Genomic DNA, 22,467 nt, shown 5'->3' on the forward strand with positions numbered 1-22,467 from the left:
GCTTTTTTGTATTTATTTTCTGCATTTTCTCTTCTTCTTTTTTCTCTTTCTCTTCTTTTCCTCTTCCTCTTCACACTTCCTGCCTCCTCTTTCTTCTTCTTTTTCTCTTTCATCTTAGTCTTTTTTGTTTGTTTGTTTATATTTTCTATATTTCTTTCTCTTTTTTTCCTTTTCTCTTTTTTTCCTATTTCTCCTCTTCCCCCTCTTCTGCTTTCCTGTCTCTTTCCTTCCATCTTTCCCTCTTTCATCTTGGTCATTTTGTGTTCATTTGTACTAATTTTCTGCATTTCCTCTTGTTTTCCCTCTTCCTCTTATTTCTTCTCTTCCTCCTCCATCATTTCCCTGTCTTCTTCTTCTCCTCTTTCCTCTTATTTCTTATGTAAATTTGTTTTATTTCTCTCCATTTGCTACTTTTATGATATTCCTTATCTCCTTCTCCTTTTCCTCCTCCTCCTCCACCTCCTCCTTCTCCTCCTCCTCCTTTCTCCCTTCTTTTCTCTTTTATCTTTGTTCATATTTTATTCATTCTATATTCGCTGTTTTTTGTTACACTCTTTATCTCTTCTTCCTCTTCCTTTCCTCTTCCTCTTTCCTTCCTCCTTCCCCAATTCTTTTCTCTTTTTATTTTTTTCTTCTATTTATTCATTCTTCATTTGCTACTTGTGTTAGGTTCTTATTTCCTCTTTCTCTTCTTTTTCCTCCTCCTCCTCCTCCTCCTCCTCTTCCTTCTCCTCTTTTCCAGCTTCCTTTTTCACTTTCTTCTTTATTTCACTGTTTCTATATTTATTTTATATTTGCCTTTATTACATTCTTTATCTCCTCCTCCTCCTCTTCCTCTTCCTTCTTTACTTTCTCTCCCTTCCTGTTCCATATTTCTATTTTTATTTAACTTTTTTTCTTTACTTATCAATATTATTCCTTCATTATTATTGTCTTATCTATTAAATCTGTCTTTACTGTTTTCCCCTCTCTCTCTCTCTCTCTCTCTCTCTCTCTCTCTCTCTCTCTCTCTCTCTCTCTCTTTCTCTCTCTGTAAATATCTTCCCTTGTATCTTCACCAAAGCAAACAAACAAACAAACAAACAAATAAGCGAACAAGTAAAAACAAAGCAAAAATATAGAGTACATTCACTTAATAATAATAATAATAATAATAATAATAATAATAATAATAATAATAATAATAATAATAATAAATAAATAAATAAATAAAGGAGGATAATGTAATAAAGAATAAAGATGAAATAGTAGTAGTAGTAGTAGTAGTAGTAGTAGTAGTAGTAGTAGTAGTAGTAGTAATAGTAGTAGTAGTAGTAGTAGTTTGTGGGCAAAGAAAAAGAACAAGAACGAGGAGGAGGAGGAGGAGGAGGAGGAGGAGGAGGAGGAGGAGGAGGAGGAGGAGGAGGAGGAGGAGGAGGAGGAGGAGGAGAAGGAGAAGGAGGAGGAGGAGGAGGAGGAGGAGGAGGTAAACTTGAGAAATTAAATAATACTCCTACCCTATTCAAACTTTCTCTCTCCTCTCTCTCTCTCTCTCTCTCCTCTCTCTCTCTCTCTCTCTCTCTCTCTCTCTCTCTCTCTCTCTCTCTCTCTCATCATAACAAACCTAATAGGACAAGACCCGTGTAATAGTTCTTTAATGAGAGAGAGAGAGAGAGAGAGAGAGAGAGAGGAGAGAGAGAGAGAGAGAGAGAGAGAGAGAGAGGAGAGAGAGAGAGAGAGAGAGAGAGAGAGAGAGAGAGAGAGAGAGAGAGAGAGAGAGAGAGAGAGAGAGAGAGAGAGCGTCACCTGAACCTTCTCCCAACACAACAATCATCATCATCATCAGGCTATATTTATTTTCCTCTATTTCTTCCCTTCACAGACAGGCAAACACACCCACACTTGATCCACAAACACAAAAACACCCAATAAACAAAAAGGAATAAGCAACACTTGATAAAAGAGCGAAATAAGAGAAGAAATAAAATAATAATAAAAAAAAAATATTAGGGAGCAAGTCTGAAGGAAAACGGAAGAGGAGGAAAAAAAAGTCTTATTTCATTATTTCTTTTTCTAATTATACACCAGTTGCTGTTGCCTAGGTAATACTCACCGCGCCCTTAGAGTCCCCGCCACGCCTGCCACGCCTCCAGTTCCTTCAGGGCGCCGCGGGAAGGGAGAAATTCACACCAAGATAAATAAACACAACAGACGAGGCGCCGCGTTCTGCCTGACTCCCTCTCCTCCCACCAACCCTCGACTTGCTGGCTTCTGTTATCTTCTTTCTTTTTCCTTCTTTTGGGTGTTTTATTCATGTATTTATTTATCTTTTATATTATTTTATTTATTATCTTTATGTTTATGTAGCTTTTTTTGTTTTTGTTTTTTTCTGATGGACGGTGTTAAAATAGCTTGTTTTATTAATCTTGTTTTATCTTCCTTTTTTTCAACTGTTATTTACTATTATTTCTTGTCTCATGCTAGTTATTTTTATTGTTATTATTTTTCATTGTTGTTACTGGAGGTTTTTCTAGTAGTTTCTAATATTTGCTTCTCTCAAAATGTCGACATTGATTTATTTACGTACGATGCATTTGTCTCTTTTGATCTGTTGCCTTTTCATAGTTTTCTTTTACTCTACTACTTTTCTTATTCCTTTTATTTGTTTACTTATTTATTTATTTATTTACTTGTCAATTTATCTATTTGTTTATTAGTAACTATATATATAATTATTTAAAGCTACTTGTTTGTGTATATCTTTATTTTTTTCTTCTTTTCTTTTAAGTTCGGTACGATATGCATTTCCATATGTACTAAAGTGTTTCAGTACTACCAGATGTTTCAGGAAATTACTGTACCTGATCATTTATGAAGTCTGTTTGAATAGCGAGGGAAACACTGCAATTTAGGCTTAGCTAGGCTTGCATCAGGCTTGCTATGTGGCTGTTTATTTATTCATTTATTCATCATCTGTACTGAAGGATTGACTGACTGACTGACTGATTGACTGATTAAATTTGTACATGTTATCTGCAGCACTCGATAGAGACAATAGAATTATATAACCCTTACTATCATTGTTTGTTCTTTTAGGCAATAAACATATGGCTGACTTGATACATAACCCGCATTCTCAAACACTGGGACAAATTTTTTTACAGGTTAAGATTTTTTGGGGGCGGTTTCAAAAATGGTTTCATGATTCCGGTGATAGTTTAGCAGGTTATGATGGAAGTTGTTGGGGTTTTTCAATGTTTTCATGATTCCGGTGATGGTTCAACAGGCTCTAGTGAAAGTATTTTGTGTTCAAGTGTTGCTGTAGTTTACGAATGAAGCTTCTTTTTTTCATTGGTGTTTTCATGATTCTAGTGATAATTTAATGAGTTCTAGAGGAATTGCTTGTAGTTTTCAAAGATGTTTTCATGGTTGTAGTGATAGTTTAACAGGATCTAATACAAGTTGCTGGGTTTTTCAATGTTGTTTTCATGATTCCAGTAATAGTTCAACAAACTAAAGAAAGTATTTTGTTTTCAATATTGTTGCTGTACTAGTTCACGATTGGAGTTTTTTTCAGTAATGTTTTCATGATTTTAGTAATGATCTGATGAGCTCAAGAGGAAATTATTTGTTTCGATAGTGCTTTCATAATTATTCCAGTGATAGTTCAACACGGTTTTCAATGTTGTTTTCATGATTCCAGTGACAGTTCAACAGGATCTAAAGGTGATATTTATAGTTTTCAGTAGTGTTGCTGTAGTTCATGATAACCTTTTTTATTTATTTATTTATTTATTTATTTATTTATTTATTTTTGTATGTGTGCTTTCTTGATTCTAGTAATGATATAATGAGCTCAAGATAAAGTGCTTGCAGTGTTCAAAGTTATTTTCATGATTCTTGTGACAGTTCAACAGGCTTTTGAGGAAGATGTTGAAGCTTCCAAGGGTGTTTCACGATTTTATACAGTGACAGTTTAACAAGGCGTAATGGAGGTTGATAGGGGGGAGGGGGGGGGGCGTTTCGAGAACGTTTTCATGACGTTACCAATAGTCCGATATTAACTAAACACCATTAAAGGCAAAACCACACACAATAAATAAATAAAATAAATAAAAATAAATAAATAAATAACCTTCATGGGCTTTGAAAACAGTTGTGATGAGAGAGCAAAGAGCTTCAGAAATACGAACAAGGCATTACCAAATACCTACAACCCACCATGCCTTCCTCTGACCACTAACACAGCATGCTAACTTACCACACCTTCCAAAACCAGGCTACACTTTTTCCCGGGCCAGGCAAAATATCACCCTGGGCTTGTGTTGTATATATCTGAGGCCCGGCGTGGTGTCAATACCCGTTACTTCCTTGTGGCAGTTCTTAGCGTGATGCAGGAGTGTGGGGGTGAGGAAGTGGGAAAAATATATCTATGCTGCCGCGCCGTTAATTCTTGCAAGCTCCGTCTCTCCCAGCAGCCTATCACGATCATCATCAGCAATGGTCTCTATGATTCAACTGAGGATCAAATTACGGTTGCTATTCTTACCTTCCAACTATAAGTGGTGTATATACTTCAATTTTCAACAACCATACTTTTCTTTCTGTCTTTCTTTCTTTTTTTTTGTAGGAAGCTTTACACATGAGAGCTTCCTTGAAAACTATCAAATAACTCCCACTAGTCTATTAAACTGTCAGACGAATCATGAAAAACACCCTTAAAACTACAATAACTTCCATTACAGTCAAAGTATCTCTAGAATCGTGAAAACCTCAAAAACTCCCATTAACTTCCATTCCAGCCTGTTGAGTTGTCCAGATACGACGAAATCTTTAAACCTTCCAACATTCCCCATTTTCCTCTGCCATCCCGTCCATTCCAGGTCACCCCAGCTTGGTCTCTTCACCGCACATTCTCGAATACACCGTTTCGACTCAACTTACGGGACATTGAAGCTTCGAACCCCACTCCTCTGCCTCGTGTATTATCTCGCCGCAAGATGGCACTGACCTAGAGAATTTTCAGGCAATACATGTTCAAAAAGATTAATAGTAGTAACAATAAATAAATAAATAAATAGGAGAAAGAGATGATGTAGTTGATGGTCGATAGAGCAAGCCAGCGTAACAAATAAACACCTTGATAGATTAATGAATTTGATTGTGATGGTTACCTGGCCATATATATAAGTAAGAAAGTATCTCATTTTTTGGGGGTCTTACATTGTGTTAGTTAAGAAATTTGCTAGGACAAGAAGAAAGACTATGCAGTTTTTTTTTTTAATACATATTCTGTATAAAAAAAAATATGAAAAATAATGTATAAGAATGATGAACTTGGCGGCTGTATAGTATACTTGAAAATCTCCTTTCTAGGGTATATATTAAAAAAAAAAAAAAAAAAAAGATAAAAACAAGAAAAAAAGAAAAGAAAAAAAAATTAGGTTATATCTAGAGTGTTTTAAAAATTTCTCCCTTTGAATAGGCTAAATATGTATTATAGAAAATTCTCTCTCTCTCTCTCTCTCTCTCTCTCTCTCTCTCTGAAACAAACAACCTCTAACACACACACACACACACACACACACACACACACACACAAGGAATCACCACAACAACAAAGCGACCATTACCACCACCACCACCACCACTGCCACCGCACCTTTACCGCCACGCCACACACACACAAAGGCAGGACGTCAATAAAAACCAGGGCTGATTTCATACAAACACTTTATTATTACATGTTTTTAAGTAAATCCATTGGGTGTAGTACGTAGCAATCGCGTTATGTACAGGTTCTCTCCCCGGCACCGCGTGAGTACAGACAGTGAACTCCGGCAGGGCAGCAGGTAAAGGGTTGGCGTTAATTAGGCTATGTACATTTTGACCTTTGTTGACCTTTGTTGTGAGGCTTTGGGACGCTCCGAACTGCCACGCGTGATCTGATTGGCTACACCGTTCACGTGTAAACAAACTGACAGCCAATTGCGAGTCAGGTTGCAATGTAAACAAACTGACGGCGAATCATAAGCAAGGTTATCATGTAAACAAGCTTACTGGCTATAATAAGTTGTTATGTAAGCAAACTAACTGGCAAACATTTGCAAGCTGGTATGTTAACAAACCGACAGTGAATCATGAGCTGGTATGCAAACAAACTGCCCATTAAGAGTAAAGTAGATCTGTAAACAATCTTGCAATCCACCTGTAAACAAATGTACAATCAATTATAAGCAAGGTTGATCTGTAAAACAAACTCATAAGATTGGTCTGTAAACAAACTGACAGCCCACCACATGTCATCCAGGCATCAGCTGATTACATGTAAACAAACTGACAGTCATACGCTATCTAGGACACACTTATGTAAGCAGATCACCAGCTAAACATGTTTTGTTTGCATGGATCGTAGGTAAACAAGCTTATCCATCAAACACCCATCTCTCCATTCCATTGCCTGTAAAAAAGTAAACAATAGCATCCAGAATTTCATCAGTGCACTTGTCCACAAAGCAAAAACAAACAATAACACTTCACATTTTGTCTGTCTACTTATTCATAATAGAAAAGCAGACAAAATCTCTTCAATTTCCATCAATCCACTTGCCTGTAAAATAAAAAGCACACAATATCACCTAACTATTTGTTTACAAAAAGGCAGACAAAATTACCTCGTCCACCTGCACTTCGCTCCTATTGGCTACAGCTGCACGCATGTAAACAAACCCTCTGACGAATGACACCACCCAGGCCCCAGCTGTTGCCGTGTAAACAAATCACTATCAAACACAACGCCTCACCATCAGCTGTTCCTATGTAAACAAAATACCAATCGTTACGCATCGTCTTGTCTTCAGTTGTACAAATGTAAACAATCTGTAAGCAAATCACGTAATCCAGAGAAATTACTTGTCCGGATGTAAACAAACCGCTAGCCAATCACATACCGGCTAGATTTCAGCTGTTCGAATGTAAACAAACTGCCAGCCAATCATAGACTGCCTAGAAATGTAAATAAATTCACATCCAATCATATTCATCGTCGCCATTAGCTGCTCGAGTGTAAACAAGCCAATAGCTAATCAAATCACGTTTCCAGGGGCGTCCTAGTAGCTGATTGGTGGAGCGACCTTGCACTTGATGACTGGTTTGGAAATGACAGCGTAGGTCCGTGTTCCCAAACTTGTTGCTTTTAATCAGGTTTGCTTCCAAAGACTGCACAGATCACAAAGTTGAGTCAATAGAGGTGTTTTCTTTTGATTTTTTGTTCTTTGACAGTACGCAATTCTCCTTGAACTGTTACTGAAATCATTAAAATAAACTTAAAACTTCAATAACTTTCATTAGATCTTGTTAAATTATCCATCACTAAAATCATAAAATCATCCTTGAAAACGCCATTGAATTCCATTACAGCCTTCTCAGCTGTCACTTAACACTAGAATTACGAACAAATTATTAAAAACTCCAGCGGGTTCCACTAGAGCCCACTAAGCTATCACTGGAATCATGAAAGCGCCCTTGAAAAAAAACTAGAACCCGTTAAACTACCGCTAGAATCATGAAAATATCTTTAAAAACTCCAATGACTTCCACTACAGACAGTTAAACCATCACTGCAATCATGAAAAAAAAAAAGAATGAAAAATCCAGTAACTTTCATTGGAGCCTGCTAAACATTCACTGAAATCATGAAAACGCCTTTGAAAACAGACTTCCAATGTAGCCTGTTAAACTATCGCTGGTCATGAAAAGGTCCTTAAAAGCTGCAGGGCCTTCCACGACAGCCTGTTATAAGTGGTTGAGGTGAGTCGACGCAACGTTTAGGAATGCGGATCTGCGACTTATGGTTAGCTTGGTGAAGGAACCCTCTCCCTCCCCCGACCATTGGCAAGGAGAGGGAGACAAGAAAGTTATGCATGATTATGTATGTGACAGGTAAACGAAAATTATAGTTTGTGAGATAGAATATACCTTAATTCCGTCATTATCATTATTATTATTATTATTATTATTATTATTATTATTATTATTATTATTATTATTATCGTTATTATTATTATTGGGATTATTAATCTTATTATTCCTATTAATTATTAGTTTTTTTTTATTAAGGATCACATTTTGGTAGTAGAAGAAGTGGTGGTGGTGGTGGTGGTGGTGGTAGTGTAGGAAGGGTGATAGTGAACGTGACATTGATAGTGAAGCAGGTGGAAAGGACAGTGACAGTAATTGTTATGGTGAATGAGGCGTGGAGATAGTGACAGGAGTGGTGCATGGTGACTGGCTATCGGAATGGTGAGAAAAACAGTGACAGTAGTAGTGATAATGCAAACAAGTGCAAAATATCAGTATAGTGAAGGGAGGGGTGTGTGTGTGAAACAGGTGTGTATGGTGACATGGATATGGTGTCCTATGGTAGAGGCTGTAGTGTGGGGGAGGTGTATGGTGCCTTGGGATAACACTATAGTGCCCCGAGGATAAATATGATGACCTTGGTGTTGTGAATATGGTGTCTGGAAGTGTTAGTATGGTGCTATGTTATCCAGTCAAGTATGGTGTAAATGTGAGTTGGGTGTGGGTGTGTGTGTACGGTGTTCTATGGTTTGGTATGGTGTTCTGTGTATGGTGGGTATGGTGCCGTGGGGATACAGTGCCACGTGTGTAGGAAGATTGAAATGTGGTGTTGTGAGTGGTATGGTGTGGTATAGTGAATGGTATGGTGAGGTATGGTGTGGTATGGTGTGGTATAGTTGTGGTGTGCGGGTATAGTGTGGTATGGTGAGGTATGGTGTGGTATGGTGCAAGTATGGTGGTGTATGGTGACGTGTGCAAGTATAGTGTGGTATGGTGAGGTATGGTGTGGTATGGTGCAGTATGGCGTGAAATACGGTGTGATGTGCAGGTACAATGTGGTATAGTGTTGTAAAGTTAGGTGTAGTGCTTGGTACGGTGTGGTATGGTGTGGTATGGTGCCATATGGTGCAGTGTGGTGTGGTGTGGTGTGGTGTGGTGTGCAGGTGTGGCGTGATGTGGTGAGGTGGTACTTGGTATGGTGTAGTGTGGCGTGGTGTGGTGTGCAGGTGTGGCGTGATGTGGTGAGGTGGTACTTGGTATGGTGTGGCGTGGCGTGTAATGCTGCCAGTAAGGTATGACACACGTGTTATGGTGCGCGGTATGGTGTGCGGGGCGCCTCAACTCTCGCTACATTGATAAACAAACAACCAAACAACCAAACAAACACACACTGCCCTGACCAGCACAACACCGTGACGGAAGAACAAACCAACAGAAAGATCCGTGACAGAAACAAACAGTCCATACAGAACATCATTAATCATTAGCATTATTTATCATTAGTATTATTATTCCCCTTAACGAGATTCTGAGCTGCTGTGCCCCACCTGCCTGGCGGACACGGGGGACAGGTGGAGTGGAGGCGCACCTGGCCAGGTATTCACGACCTTGCCTGACCTTACTGTTGACTCGAGGACCTGTAAGCCAGCAGGTGGGCTGACCTTGATCTGACCTTGATACCTGTGCGGGGTGCCTAATGAGATCTCACCTGTGCAAGCCGCCAGGTGATAGGAAAGACAACTTACACCTACAAAAAGACCACGTGAGAAACACACCTGTATGACTCGGCAGGTAGCAGAGGTCATTAGGCCCCACACATGTAAACCCTTCCAGACAGGTGTAATTAATCAACGCCGCGACACGCCTCCACACCTGTCCGCCCCGTCACACACACCTGGCCGCGGCGGGACAGCCAGGATCACTTAGAGGTAACACACACGTGGAATGAGCCTCCACAGGTGAGTAACAGGTGTGAGCATGAGTCTGGGGGACCTAACACATCTGGGAGCCATCAATTAAGTTGAGGGGGATTCGAACAGGGGGTGAAGGGGGCGGACAACACACCGGGGGATCAAAGTCGAGTGAACTGTCTCTGTTAACGATACTGAATGGGACTGAAACCGCCTATTGAATTCGCGGGGCAAACAGGAAACACTTACACCTCGTGCGGAAGAAAGGGAAACCTCGCAAGTCCCACGAAGGAAAGAAGAAGTGTGGCTATCTTATCGGTGCGGAAAAAAGCAAAAAACCTGGACTACTGAGCTGAGATTGAGGGAAGGTGGGGTGGGGTGTTGTGTGGTGTGATGTGGTGTGGTGTGATGTGGTGGGGGGCGAAGACTAACAGGTATGGTGTGTTTAGTGTGATGGGAAGTAAGAGGTGTATAAGGTGTGATGGTGAAGTGTGGTGTGGTGTGTTGTGTTGTAAGGGACAATGAATAACAAGTATGGTGAGGAAGGAAACGTGTGGTGTGGTGTGGTGTGGCGGGGACGCGGGGAGTGACAGGTACAGTAAACAGGTAAATAGGTGAACAGGTAAACAGGTAGACAGGTAAGTAGGCGTACCAGGGTTCAAAAAACACTCATTCACTCGTACGTACATAACATTGAACGCCCAAACCCACTACGTACACTTCGTTGTTTTATAGATTTGTTGACTGTGGTAGTTGTTGTTGTAGTTTTTGTTGCTGTATTGAGGAGACAACTTAATGATGGATGGCCGTGAATATGACAACAGTAGCATAAAAAAAAAAAAATAGATAAATAAAAAAGAAAATGGAGGAAACTTGTACTATGAAAGAGGGAAAAAAAGTTACGTTGGTTTACATGGGAGAGAAATATAGAAGGGAGATAAGATTTTGATTAAAGACTATTTGATTATTGATAGAAAAGAAAGAAAAAGATAGAAAAATTAATAAAAGCGATCATTCAAAACACATTCTCCTCCTCGGTTTTTCGAAATATTTCAAGGCCATGCGAGGAAAGAAGGCATAAGGTACAGAATGTTGTGATAAGCATCGAAAAGTAAAGAAGAACAAGAAGAACAGGAACAAGAACAAGAATGAAAGAATATTAAAGGCAGAGAGAGAGAGAGAGAGAGAGAGAGAGAGAGAGAGAGAGAGAGAGAGAGAGAGAGAGAGAGAGAGAGAAAGCGTCGAAGATAAATCACATAATCTCTTGAGAAAAAAAAGAAAAGAAAAATACAGAAAGAAAGAATGAAAGGCAGAAGGAAGAACGAAATGCGTCAAGAAATCGTGTTACATTTGAGAAAAACGTTTGGATGAAAGACGCTGCAGTAGTGACCGATGGATGAGGAGAAGCCGAGGAGGCGATGAATGGATGTGGGAGATGAATGAGGCAAGGCGGATGAAAGATAGAGATATATTTCGCTTGATAAGACAGATAACCGTCGGGTCTGGCTCCGTGACAGACGAGGGCCTGGAGGGCACTTCGCGGCGCCCCCCTCGGCTAGGCTGGCTTGGAAGAACTGGTCAAGGAGAAGTGGCTCGTGTTCTCAGACGTTGCCTTCTCTCATTACCTCATCGCCTTCTCTTCATGTGAGGTGATTAATTTTATCCTCAAGTAAAGGCTTTTTTTTTTTTTTTCTTGTGTGTGTGTGTAAGAACTTTGGCCAAGGTAAGAACTGGTGGGAGAAAAAGGGAAAAGAAAAGAAATAGTTCACTTTTTAAAATTATGCCCTTTCAAGTGCTACAATCTATCCTGAAAGTCTTCGTGTTCTTTATTTTTTTTTATGTGTGTGTGTGTGTGCATGTGCAAGAGCCCTGTCTGGCCAAGGGTAAGAACTGGTAGAAAAAAAAAAAAGGAAAAAGGAAAGAAAGGAGAGACATTTCAAAATTATCCTTTCAAGTGCCACTATTTATCCTGAAAGTCTTCGCATTCTTTTCTCTTCTTTCTTTTGTGTGTGTGTGTGTGTGTGTGTGTGTGTGTGTGTGTGTGTGTGTGTGTGTGTGTGTAAGAGTTCTGGTGGGGGAAAAAAAAAAGTAAAAAAAGAGAGAAAGAAGAGATATTTCAAAATAATACCCTTTCCAGTGCCACGATTTATCCTCAAGTAAAGTCTTCTTTTTTATTTGTAAGAAGAGCTCTGTCTGGCCAAGGATAAGAAAAAATAGAGAAAAAAGGAAAAGGAAAGAAAGCCCACTAAACATGCCATGAATTTCCTCAAGTAAAGTCTTCATTTTTCTTTTTATGTAAGAAGAGCTCTGTCTGGCCAAGGGCAATGAAAACTGGTGAAGGAAAGTAAAATAGAAAAGAAGCCCCACTAAACATGCCGGAACCTAGAGGAGACATTTCAAAATTATACTGCCAAGTGTTACGATTTCTCCTCAGGAAAAATCTTTCTTTTCTTATGTAAGAGCTCTGGCCAAGGGCGACGAAAACTTTTCATGCAAGAGGGATCAGGCCAAGGGTGATAAAAAGGAAGAAAAAAGAGGCTTGCTAAAATGCCGGTCCCTCAAGAAAGAGCTAAATGAATTATTAAAATTCGAGGATAAGTGTTTTCAAACCGCCCTCCTGAAAGAGTTCAAGTCATAGGAAAGTTGAAAACAAGAAAAAGAGAAATAAAGAAAGCCATCTAACCGTACCGGACCCTAAAGGAGACATTTCAAAATTTTAAAAAGTGAAATGTTTTGCAAGTTCTGAGTATGATTTCAAAAGACACAATGACAGCAACACAGGTGAACAGTGGCGGAGTGCAGGTCTTCTGGCGCCTGTTGCTTCCTCTTGACTTGGTAAGTCGGCCAAGGCTACTCAGGTGAAGCAAACATTGCGTCATTAACAGTGAAGGTGCAGACTGTTCTCAAGGCCATACTGGTAATTACTCGCGTTCTCAAAGGTGTTGTTGTTTTTATGCAAATTTCTTGTTAATTTGCACCGGGATCATGAAAACATCTCTAGCTTCCAATATATTCAGTGAAATTCATGAATCCTTATTTATATTATCATTAGAATACATTTTTTTTTTTTTGACAGCATCCTTGAAAATCCAATAACTTCCAGCAGAGGCTGTTAAAAATGTGCGAGTCTTGTTAAATTATGTCTGGAAAACCTTAATGACTTCCACTTCGGCATTCTGAGTGTGGTGTCATTGTTAGATTATCAATAGAAACATGAAAACAATCCTGGAGGTGCCGATGACTTTTGGTCTAGCCTATTACAACACAGAGTCCTCACTGAACCACCACTGGAAGCCTAACGACGCCCCTGAGGATCACAGCACCCACACTTGTGCCTCTTCAAACTTGTCCAGATGAGAGTGAGGAAACGTTTGAGAACACAGTCAAATATACAAGTTTTCTTTTTTTTTTCTTTTTTTTTTTTCTTCTTTTTTCGATACTTGTGCATTCACGAATAACTACAGCGACACAACACTTGCGGGGGAAATTAGTGAGAAAAAAAAAAAGAAAGAAGGAAAAAAAAGAGTTATGCTTTTAGCGAACACATTAGCACGCGGGGCTGATTTCCCTTTTGAAGCCGAATTCTTTTCCCTTATTTTGTCACTAGTAATTTTTTTGACGTGAAATGCTACCGCGCTGAATAAAAAAAAAAAAAAAAAAAAAAAAAAAAAAAGAGAGAAAGGGAAGCTACACGAACAACAAAAAATAAATAAATAAAGAGAAAGGGAAAACTACACAAACAAAACAAACAAATAAAAAAAAGAAAAGAAAAACGAGAAAGAGAAGAGAGAAAATCAACAAAAATACCAGCATGGACCAACTTAAACGGTTCCAATAATCTCGAACATTCCTGAACACACAACACAAGTAACAAGAACACAGAACGCTTTATGCTCCAACACTTCCCTCACCACGACTGTTTTCAAAGGCCACAGAGATAACCAGCTGGGATTTCAAGGGTGTTTTTTTTTCTTTCTTTCTTTCTTTTTCCTTCCAGCCAATGATAGAGAATCCCTGTTGAACTATCGCAGGAATCACAGAAACACCCTTGTAAACAATAACCTCTCCCCGGGCCTATGAAAACTAGTGGGGACAGAGGCTCTCAAAGGTTTAGGAGCAGAGGGCCATCAGCTTCGTGGAAATGTGGTGACTCTGTTTAGGACATTGCGAAAATTTAGACGGGATAAGAAAAGATGAAAAAAAAAGAAAAAAAAACAGACACAATAATGAAGAAGAAAAAATAAAAGGAGAAAAATTATAACACAGTAAGGAAGAAAGCATGAAAAACGCAGTAAGGAAGAAGAAAGAAGAAAAATATGAAAAAATTGAATAAGAAAGAAGAAAAACAAGAAAAAAATAAAAACACAATAAGGAAGAAGAAGAAATGGAGAAAACAGATGAAATAACGAGAAGAAAAACAAGCAGATGACCACACTTGGACTGAACCCATGACAGAACAGAAGACATGCTTAATAAAATCCCACGCAAGGAGGAACTGAAACGGAACAAATATAAACAGAAAATATGAAAAAAAAACAACACGAAAAAAAAAGAAAAGAAAAAAAATGGAGAAGACGGATGAAACAAAAAGAAAGCAATCAGGTCACCACAAACAGACCAAAGCTAAAAGTGAAAGAAAAAGAAGCCTAATAAGAACTCGCACGGAAGGAAGAACAGGAACATAAATAAAAAAATATAAACGGATACATTTTTCCAAGCGTAGATCAGCCTTAAACCGGCTTAAACTGTAATAAAGAGCTTAACACCTCGAATATCCGGACTTTTGCACAGACTGGCCTATCCAATGCCTGGACTTAGCATTCGATTACCCGGCCTCGACGAAAAACACCCTATCTTAGTTCTAAATTAATTAACGTTTTCTTCCTCTCCTTCATTCACGTCCTTTTAATTTTATCGAGGCGAAGGCAGATCAGATATGTGGAAGAAATGTTAGGTACACGTAGAGTCCAGGTGAGGGGCAGGTGAAGGGAAGGTGAAGGGAGGGAGGGAGGGAGGGAGGGAGGGAGGGAGGGGAGGGTATGTGGGTGGGTGGGTGGGTGCCTTTTAATATTTTTTTGATATGTTACAGTGATTGTCTTGTTCTCCTCTCTCTCTCTCTCTCTCTCTCTCTCTCTCTCTCTCTCTCTCTCTCTCTCTCTCTCTCTCTCTCTCTCTCTCTCATCCATCTGCATTCCTTTTAAACTTATAATTAGTGTATAAAAATAAACTAAAATTAATATATATGAAAATATGAAAATCCTAAAAACAAACCTTGAATTATGCTTTCCTGCAGTAAAGAAGGGAAGAAAGAGAGAAAGGGATAAAGAAAAAAAGGAGGATGCAGATTAATTAGTTACTCATTACAAGACCAGCTATGTAGAAAAAAGTACAAATAAGTAGTTAAAGAATAAGATAAACTAGACTTACTTTATCATTTAAATCCCTGCAAACAGTACACACACACACACACACACACACACACACACACAGACACTCAAATACCGACTGACGCTTCACAACGAGATAAAAAACGAAGCAGGTTCATTTGCCGTTTTCGTTTGAGCGCGAACCAGCGAACCAACGAACCAACCAACAGCGAGACAATTGAACTTTACAGAAAACACGAGTAACACGAACCGAAGTTGTTGTCGGAATATTAAACACTATTATTTTCTCCACCTGCAGAACCGATTAATTACCGGCCGGGAGACACAAAAAACACACCTGTTCCACGTAAACCAGTTACTTTTAATCATTACTATTATCATTATCATTATTATTATCATTATCGCGAGAAAAATCGTACACAGAAAAAGGTGATGATGATATTTCGTAATAATAACGAAGCCACTTATTATTAAGCTATTTACTTAGTATTTATCGAAAAAGCCATAAAAGCCACCGAGGACATAAAAAACAGCCACCTATTGATAATACTTGGACCAACACAGCGACACAAACCATCCACTTAAGTAATTAACGATCAGATCAAAAGAAACACTCAACACTCGTTTGTTAGTCGCGACACCCGCTCCTTCCTACCTGGCGGCGCGCAGCTCTCTCGCCCAGGTGTTTGTTGCTCCACAGGTAAACTCCCGCTCGCTTCTCAGGTAAACTTAATACTCTCCCTCCACAGGTAAACTTGATCATCCACAGGTAAACTTTTGCTCCTCCACAGATAACCTCTCGCTTTTCAGGTAAACCGTATCTCCTTGGCACAGCGACAGAGGCAGCACCACACCCACACTAAACACTACACTGGTTATGTACACGTAGACACTCGCACTTCACTTGTATCACATTCTGGAGTACGAAAGATGCAAACAGTATCTTATTAACATTATCATTAAGTTATATCATAATATATATATTTATAAGATTTTTTGTCAGGTTTTGATATGAGACGAAAAAAATATAGTGAGTATAGTTACATAGTATAGCAATAGTGTAAGAAGGTGAGCGAATGAATTCCACCAGCACTCAGTCACCTCGCTCTGAGCCGTAAAAATAGCGGAGCGCTCTCAGACACGCGCACAGTGACACCGCATAAGCTCGCATCCACTGAGCTTAAAAATTACAGGTAAATGCAAGTCCATCGTAGACCCGCCCAGGTAAGACGGCCTACCTTTACCCGGCTATGATACAACTCCAGGGGCGCAATGCGAGTGGAACCTACGACTTTAGAAGCAGTGTCTAGACCTAATCCCCACAAGAGGCCTATGGTAAAGAATAAACCGCGGTCACTGAGGAAAGAAGCGTGTGTAATATGCTACGCCTATCATTTGCCCCAAGGCGACCACAAGGCTACTGAACGCGGCGTCCAACAAGGGGAGACTAGAGAGTGCATCGCATGTACACTACAGGAATAAAAACTAATCCCCGCCTGAAGCTAACTATCAATCAGGCCTAGTTGCTCTACTGAGACTCGCGCCCTACAGGAACACTAAAGGAAAAGTAAATGAAGGAATAAAAAAACGCCATTAGTACCTCACCGGCGTTGCTATTACTCGTAGTTCAAAGGGTCTCACGGAGTATTGGGGAAAATAGTACCCGGATGTCAAATGGAATAATGTCTCGCCTTTGAAACATCACCGGTGTCGTTTTAAGTCCAAAGGGTAATCGTGCAAACTTCCAAAGGCTGAAGATGTGCAGGTTACGAAATCGCCTGCTGCGTGTCTCCAGAGCTGCAATGAGACAAATTCAAGTGACACCGCGCCGTTGAAACATTGCCAGCGTTGTTATCAATTCAAAAGGCATTCCAGCAAACTTAGAGTCTGAAATTGTATGTGTATGTATGTATGTAGGTCAAGGAGTCATCTGCTTTGTTGAAAAATACAATAGGATAAAACTCCTAGTAGCATTCCGCACTAAAACCTTCAACTACATGAGCAAGATAGAAGAAACACTACAAAAAATATACATGAACTGAAACTTGAACCTTGAACCTGCAACATTTACGAACTGATGGGAATGGCGCTGGTTTAAAAAAGACGCTCCGACGCCGCCATCTTGAAACACCTGAAGACAAAGAAGCGACACGTAGCAAATCTATCAATAAACATACCTATATATGCACCTATGCCTCTAGCGAGTGAGAACAGCGCCATCTTGTTTTGTCGTTTTTACGCTAAGTTTAAGCACTACAATATTCTAAAGTTACCGAAGAAAATACTACAAGCCTTTATTTCACTAAGTGGCTAATGAAGAGTGGATAAATGAATGAACAATGCAGATAAAAGAGGAAATTATTCATTCATAGCACCGACGTGACGAAGTTGAGGGCAGTGAGATAAGAAAATATATCTTTGTCCTCAGTGGATGAAAAACAGCGGTACAGAATTTCTTCAGGAACTTTTGTGGGGCTCCTGAAAAAATGTCCCAAATCCTAAAGAAAAAAAAAAAATGAAAAAATGAAAGCGAACCTAAATGAATCACATGCGTATAAACTAAAGGAACATCTTGCAATTAGCCTAAAGGAACGATATGACTGACTCACTAACTGACTGACTGACTGACTCACTGACTGACTAGCTGCGGGAAATGAGATACAAATTATAACAAACGTAGATAATTACATAACAATTGAACGACTAAACACTATATTTATGTATATTATATAAGCAATGAGCTATTATTATTATTATTATTATTATTATTATTATTATTATTATTATTATTATCATTATCATAACTATTCTTTACTACACAGAAGGCGATATTTGCTTGCCTATGCTTGCTATTAATAATTCTTACATATATAAAACAGGAAAAGACAGAAAAAAAGAAGCAAGTAAAGAATGAAAGATAGAAAGAAAGTATACCTTTACGATAAAAAAAGAAAACAGCGCCATATTGAAACACCCAGCACTATCCGGAACCCTCAGGCGCCATCTTGAAACACCCGAACGCCATCGTGGACCCCTAAGCGCCATATTGTAACTCCCAGCCGCCATCTTGAAACACCTCAATGGCTTCTGCGTACGAATATTTACAAATTGAAACCCTCTCCTTTGCCTTCATTGCTTCAGAAAGTGATGATAACACCGCCATATTGGGTATTGTTGTTCGGAGCCTCGAGTCCTCACAATGAAGCTCGATTTGAACCACCGAAGCAAAAAGATCGAATATAATGAAATGCACTTTTTCTTTCATACTTTCTGTCATTTTCTTCCGCGTCAGTCATAAAAAAGTTCGCAAAGGAAAAAAAAATATATTGATGAGAATAAGCATCGAGTGTTTTAACCTAACAAAAGCAGAAAGGAAAACAGGTAAAATATAGAGGAAAGTATTTAGTATTGGAAAAGCCAGAGATGACTCATCGACCGGCAACAGAAAACGGGGGATTAAGCGCCAATCAGCGATGTAAAACACGAATAAAACGCGGATACAACATTAGCCTTCCACAGAAAACGGGAATGAATCGTCAGCGGGCGTAGAAAACGAGGCAGAGGTATTGATCATTCACTGTAACGGGGGAAAAAAAATAAATAAATAAACAAAAAAGATGTTTAAAATGACCTCAAATCCTGTTATTATTATCATTATCATTATTTTTCTTCTTGTTATTGTTATCATCACCATTACTGAACGGGTCTCGAACACGTACACATCACCAGGAGGCACGCTTACCTACTTAACAACACACTTACACCCTACACTCTCCTGAGGCACCAAGAAAAGTAGACGCGAACACTTACAGACCGGAACTTGACACACGAAAAATAGAGAAAGAAAAAAAAAAGGAGAAAAATAAAGAGAAAGTGAGAAGAAAAAGAAAGATAAGGAAAAAAAAAGAAAGAGAGATAAAATGAGACATGTATACATAGTTATCTTTACACACACACACACACACACACACACACACACACACACACACACACAAGCACGCACGCACGCACGCACACACACCGATAAATCTACAAAGAAGACTTCATGAAAAATGTCTGAAACACGAACCCCTTGAGCTGTGAGCGAACGAAGCTTTACGAGACACCGTAAATAGGCTTCACGCGATATGCTACATGAAATAATGCCACAATTCATCGTTTTCTTTTCCTTTTTGTTTCGTCCGCAGTGTCCTTACCCTAAAAAGTATTCATTCATTATATTTTCCAGCTTTATTATTATTATTATTATTATTGTTATTATTATTATTATTACTATTATTATTACTATTATTATTATTACGACATTTTTTGGCACATATACAGTAGATAAATTTAACAAGCACCATAAATATGATTACAGTTTCCTCTTTGATTACATTTCGATCTTCAGTTGTACAGCAAAATATTTTACTACACACTTATAAAAATGAAGGGATGAAGGAAGACACAAGTGAAGGGTAAACGAACATATGCATTAACTGGAGTACAAATTAAAGGTTCAGGACGTCGCTAACTACTTCAAGCCCTCGGACAGAGAGAGAAAAAAATAAATAAACAAATAAACAAGGAAAAAGATAAGGAAAGAAAAAAAAGAAAAGCTCCTAAATAATAATAGTAATGATGATAATAATAATAATAATAATAATAATAATAATAGTAACACCACCATTACATATAAGTACATTCAACATTCCAAAAATAAACACACATTCAATACTTACGAGCGAGAACATTTTTGGCACATTTTTTTGATACATTTTGATATTCATTCAGTCAATGGCACTTCTGACACGTCCATTGAACTTGTTTTTTTTTTTGGCACATTTATCATTGTTGAACATTTGTCATTAAACCTAATAAATAAATAAATAAATAAATAAATAAATAAATACAAAAAAACACGTGACAAACATTTTTTTTTTATCCATTTCGATCTTTGGTTTTGATTTTTGGTTCCATTTTTTTGACTTAACCCCCTTTTTTTCTACCCCCCCCCACTAGGAATAGAAGGGGGGTATTTTTAAGGGGGGGGTCATTTGTTATGGGGGAGATTAAAGACATAAGGAATAGTTTTGGCAGGTGACCCTCTGACGTGACTTGTGACCTTGTGACCTGACCTGACCTGACCTGACCTGACGTGTCGTTGTTGTTTTTGTTGTTGTTGTTGTTGTTGATTTGGACTAGTCGTTTTTTCTTTCTTTCTTTCTTTCTTTGTTTCTTTTTTTCTTTCTTTCCTTCTTTCTTTCTTTTCTATTTCTTCGTTCTGTTTTTCTCCTTTACTTTAATTTCTTTTCTTTCTTTTTTCTTACTCTTGTTATATGATTTAACTGTATAGTTCTCTTTCTATCTCTTTTCTCTTTCTTTTCTCTCTTTTCCCTATTTCTCTTTCACTTCACACGTCATTTTTCTCTTTCATCATCATCCCCATCACAATCATCATCACCATCACCATCATCATCATCATCATCATCACTTGTCACCATTGTTTAGTTCCATCCTTCACTATCGTCATCATTCCTTTGTCATTATCACTATCACCATCATCACTATTACCACAGAGGCCAGTTACCAGTATTTTTCTTTTTTTTTTTTTTGCTCTACACTTCACTATTCACTACCATGAACACCATCAAGTGATTCACCACCAACTTTATCGTTCTGTCACCATCCATCACAATTCACTGTGTATGCATCTGTCTGTCTCTTCAGCATTATCATTTTATTCATTTCATTCATGTCACTGTTATTGTTCATCATCATCATCATCATCATCATCATCATCATCTTTTGTATTAATCAAAATTGTACACTCTAATTAAAACTTTCCTTCTTCTTCTTCCTCTTCTTCTTCTTCTTCTTCTTTTATAAACACAACATTTTTTTTCTTTACTTCACTGACACAAAAGACGAAAAGAGAAGAGGGAAATAAATGAAACAACTAGAACTACAATATTTTCCCTCCCATTTTCACACACACAAACACACAAACACACACACAAAAAAAAAAAAAAAAAACAGCGAGAGGTCTTACACTCAAAAATTTCGAACCACAATGTAACTTCCAGTCCATTTCGATACCTGCCTGGTCCCCAAATGAGAAGTTAACCTCTCCCTCTCTCTCTCCCTCTCTCTCTCTCTCCCTCTCTTTCTCCCCTTCTCGTGACCTCCAGAAAGCCGGCTGAGGGACATGTTAGAGAGAAGGGGGGATGAGGGCAGGAGAGGGGCAGGGGGAGGGGACGTTGGAGAGGTTATTAAACTCTGCAAAGTTGTGGTGGAGGATCAGTGAGTTCGGAGCTTCGGAACGCGGGATTCACTGCTTCGTTCTATACAGTCGATGTTTGAACCCTGAAATCTGACCTGGGTTGTCTTTTTCTCTTTTCTCTTTCTCGTCCTGTTTTTTTTTTTTTCTCTCTCTCTTTCATTTTCTCATCTTTTTTTTCTTTCTTTGTCTTTCTTTTTTCTCATCTTCGTTTCTTGGTTTGATTATTTATTTTTTTTTTTCTGAGCCTTTCTCCTGTTTTTTTTTTTCTCTCTCTTTCTTTTTTTTCTATTCTTCGTTTCTTGGTTTGATTTGTCGTGATTTTTGTGTTTTTTTCAGATCCTTTTCCTGGATTTTGTTTCTTCCCTTTTTTTATGAGTTGTTGTTTATTTGTTGTATTTCATATTGCTTTTGTTTTCATTTTGGTATTGAATAATTCTCTCTCTCTCTCTCTCTCTCTCTCTCTCTCTCTCTCTCTCTCTCTCTCTCTCTCTCTCTCTCTCTCTCTCACAAGCACACAGACTCACACAAACCTAAACACAAAAAACAGGTCAGATCAGGTCAACAAACAAAGAACGAAACCAACAAACAAACAAACACCCAAGACAAACATACACACACACGTACACCTAAACACCCAAACAAACCCCAAACAAGTACAAACCACCAATAAACCACTTAGAAAACCACAAGGAGCCTAGGTCATCAAGATCCGAGTGGTAGTACACAAGAAATCCTTCAAGAATCCTTCAGGACTCCTTCAGGAACTAACCCACGCGCTGCAGGAGGATCTCATTGTCCTCATCGTAGAGAGTCACCCACCGCATCCTTCACGCCTCTGGGCAGTATCCTTGGTTCTTGCGCTGCAGAAACACATGGATATCTCTGAAGTTGGGTCTATCCGCTTCGTTTCTCTTCCAGCATTCCAGCATGAGGTCGTAAATCTCCTTAGGGCACAAGGCGGGCTGCGTGGGATGCACCTGAGGGCGTACAGAGAGGTGGGTTGGTAAGAGCATGATCTGTGAGCTGTGGGGTGCTGGTGAGGGACTGACGTGTCCGGTGTGGGTGAGGA

General features: G+C 38.8%; 1 protein-coding gene across 1 annotated transcript in view; it reads right to left on the reverse strand.

The window, feature by feature from the left end:
• Positions 1-5,695: 5,695 nt before the first annotated feature.
• Positions 5,696-22,467, reverse strand: part of LOC135092548 (discoidin domain-containing receptor 2-like) — a 77,197-nt gene continuing 60,425 nt past the window's right edge. The window contains exon 18 of the mRNA XM_063991164.1: positions 5,696-22,375. Within this exon, the coding sequence (XP_063847234.1) occupies positions 22,226-22,375 (150 nt within the window). The 3' untranslated portion in view covers positions 5,696-22,225. The remainder of the gene's footprint in view (positions 22,376-22,467) is intronic.

This window comes from Scylla paramamosain, chromosome 40 (assembly GCF_035594125.1).
Source record: "Scylla paramamosain isolate STU-SP2022 chromosome 40, ASM3559412v1, whole genome shotgun sequence".
Classification (NCBI taxonomy): domain Eukaryota; kingdom Metazoa; phylum Arthropoda; class Malacostraca; order Decapoda; family Portunidae; genus Scylla; species Scylla paramamosain.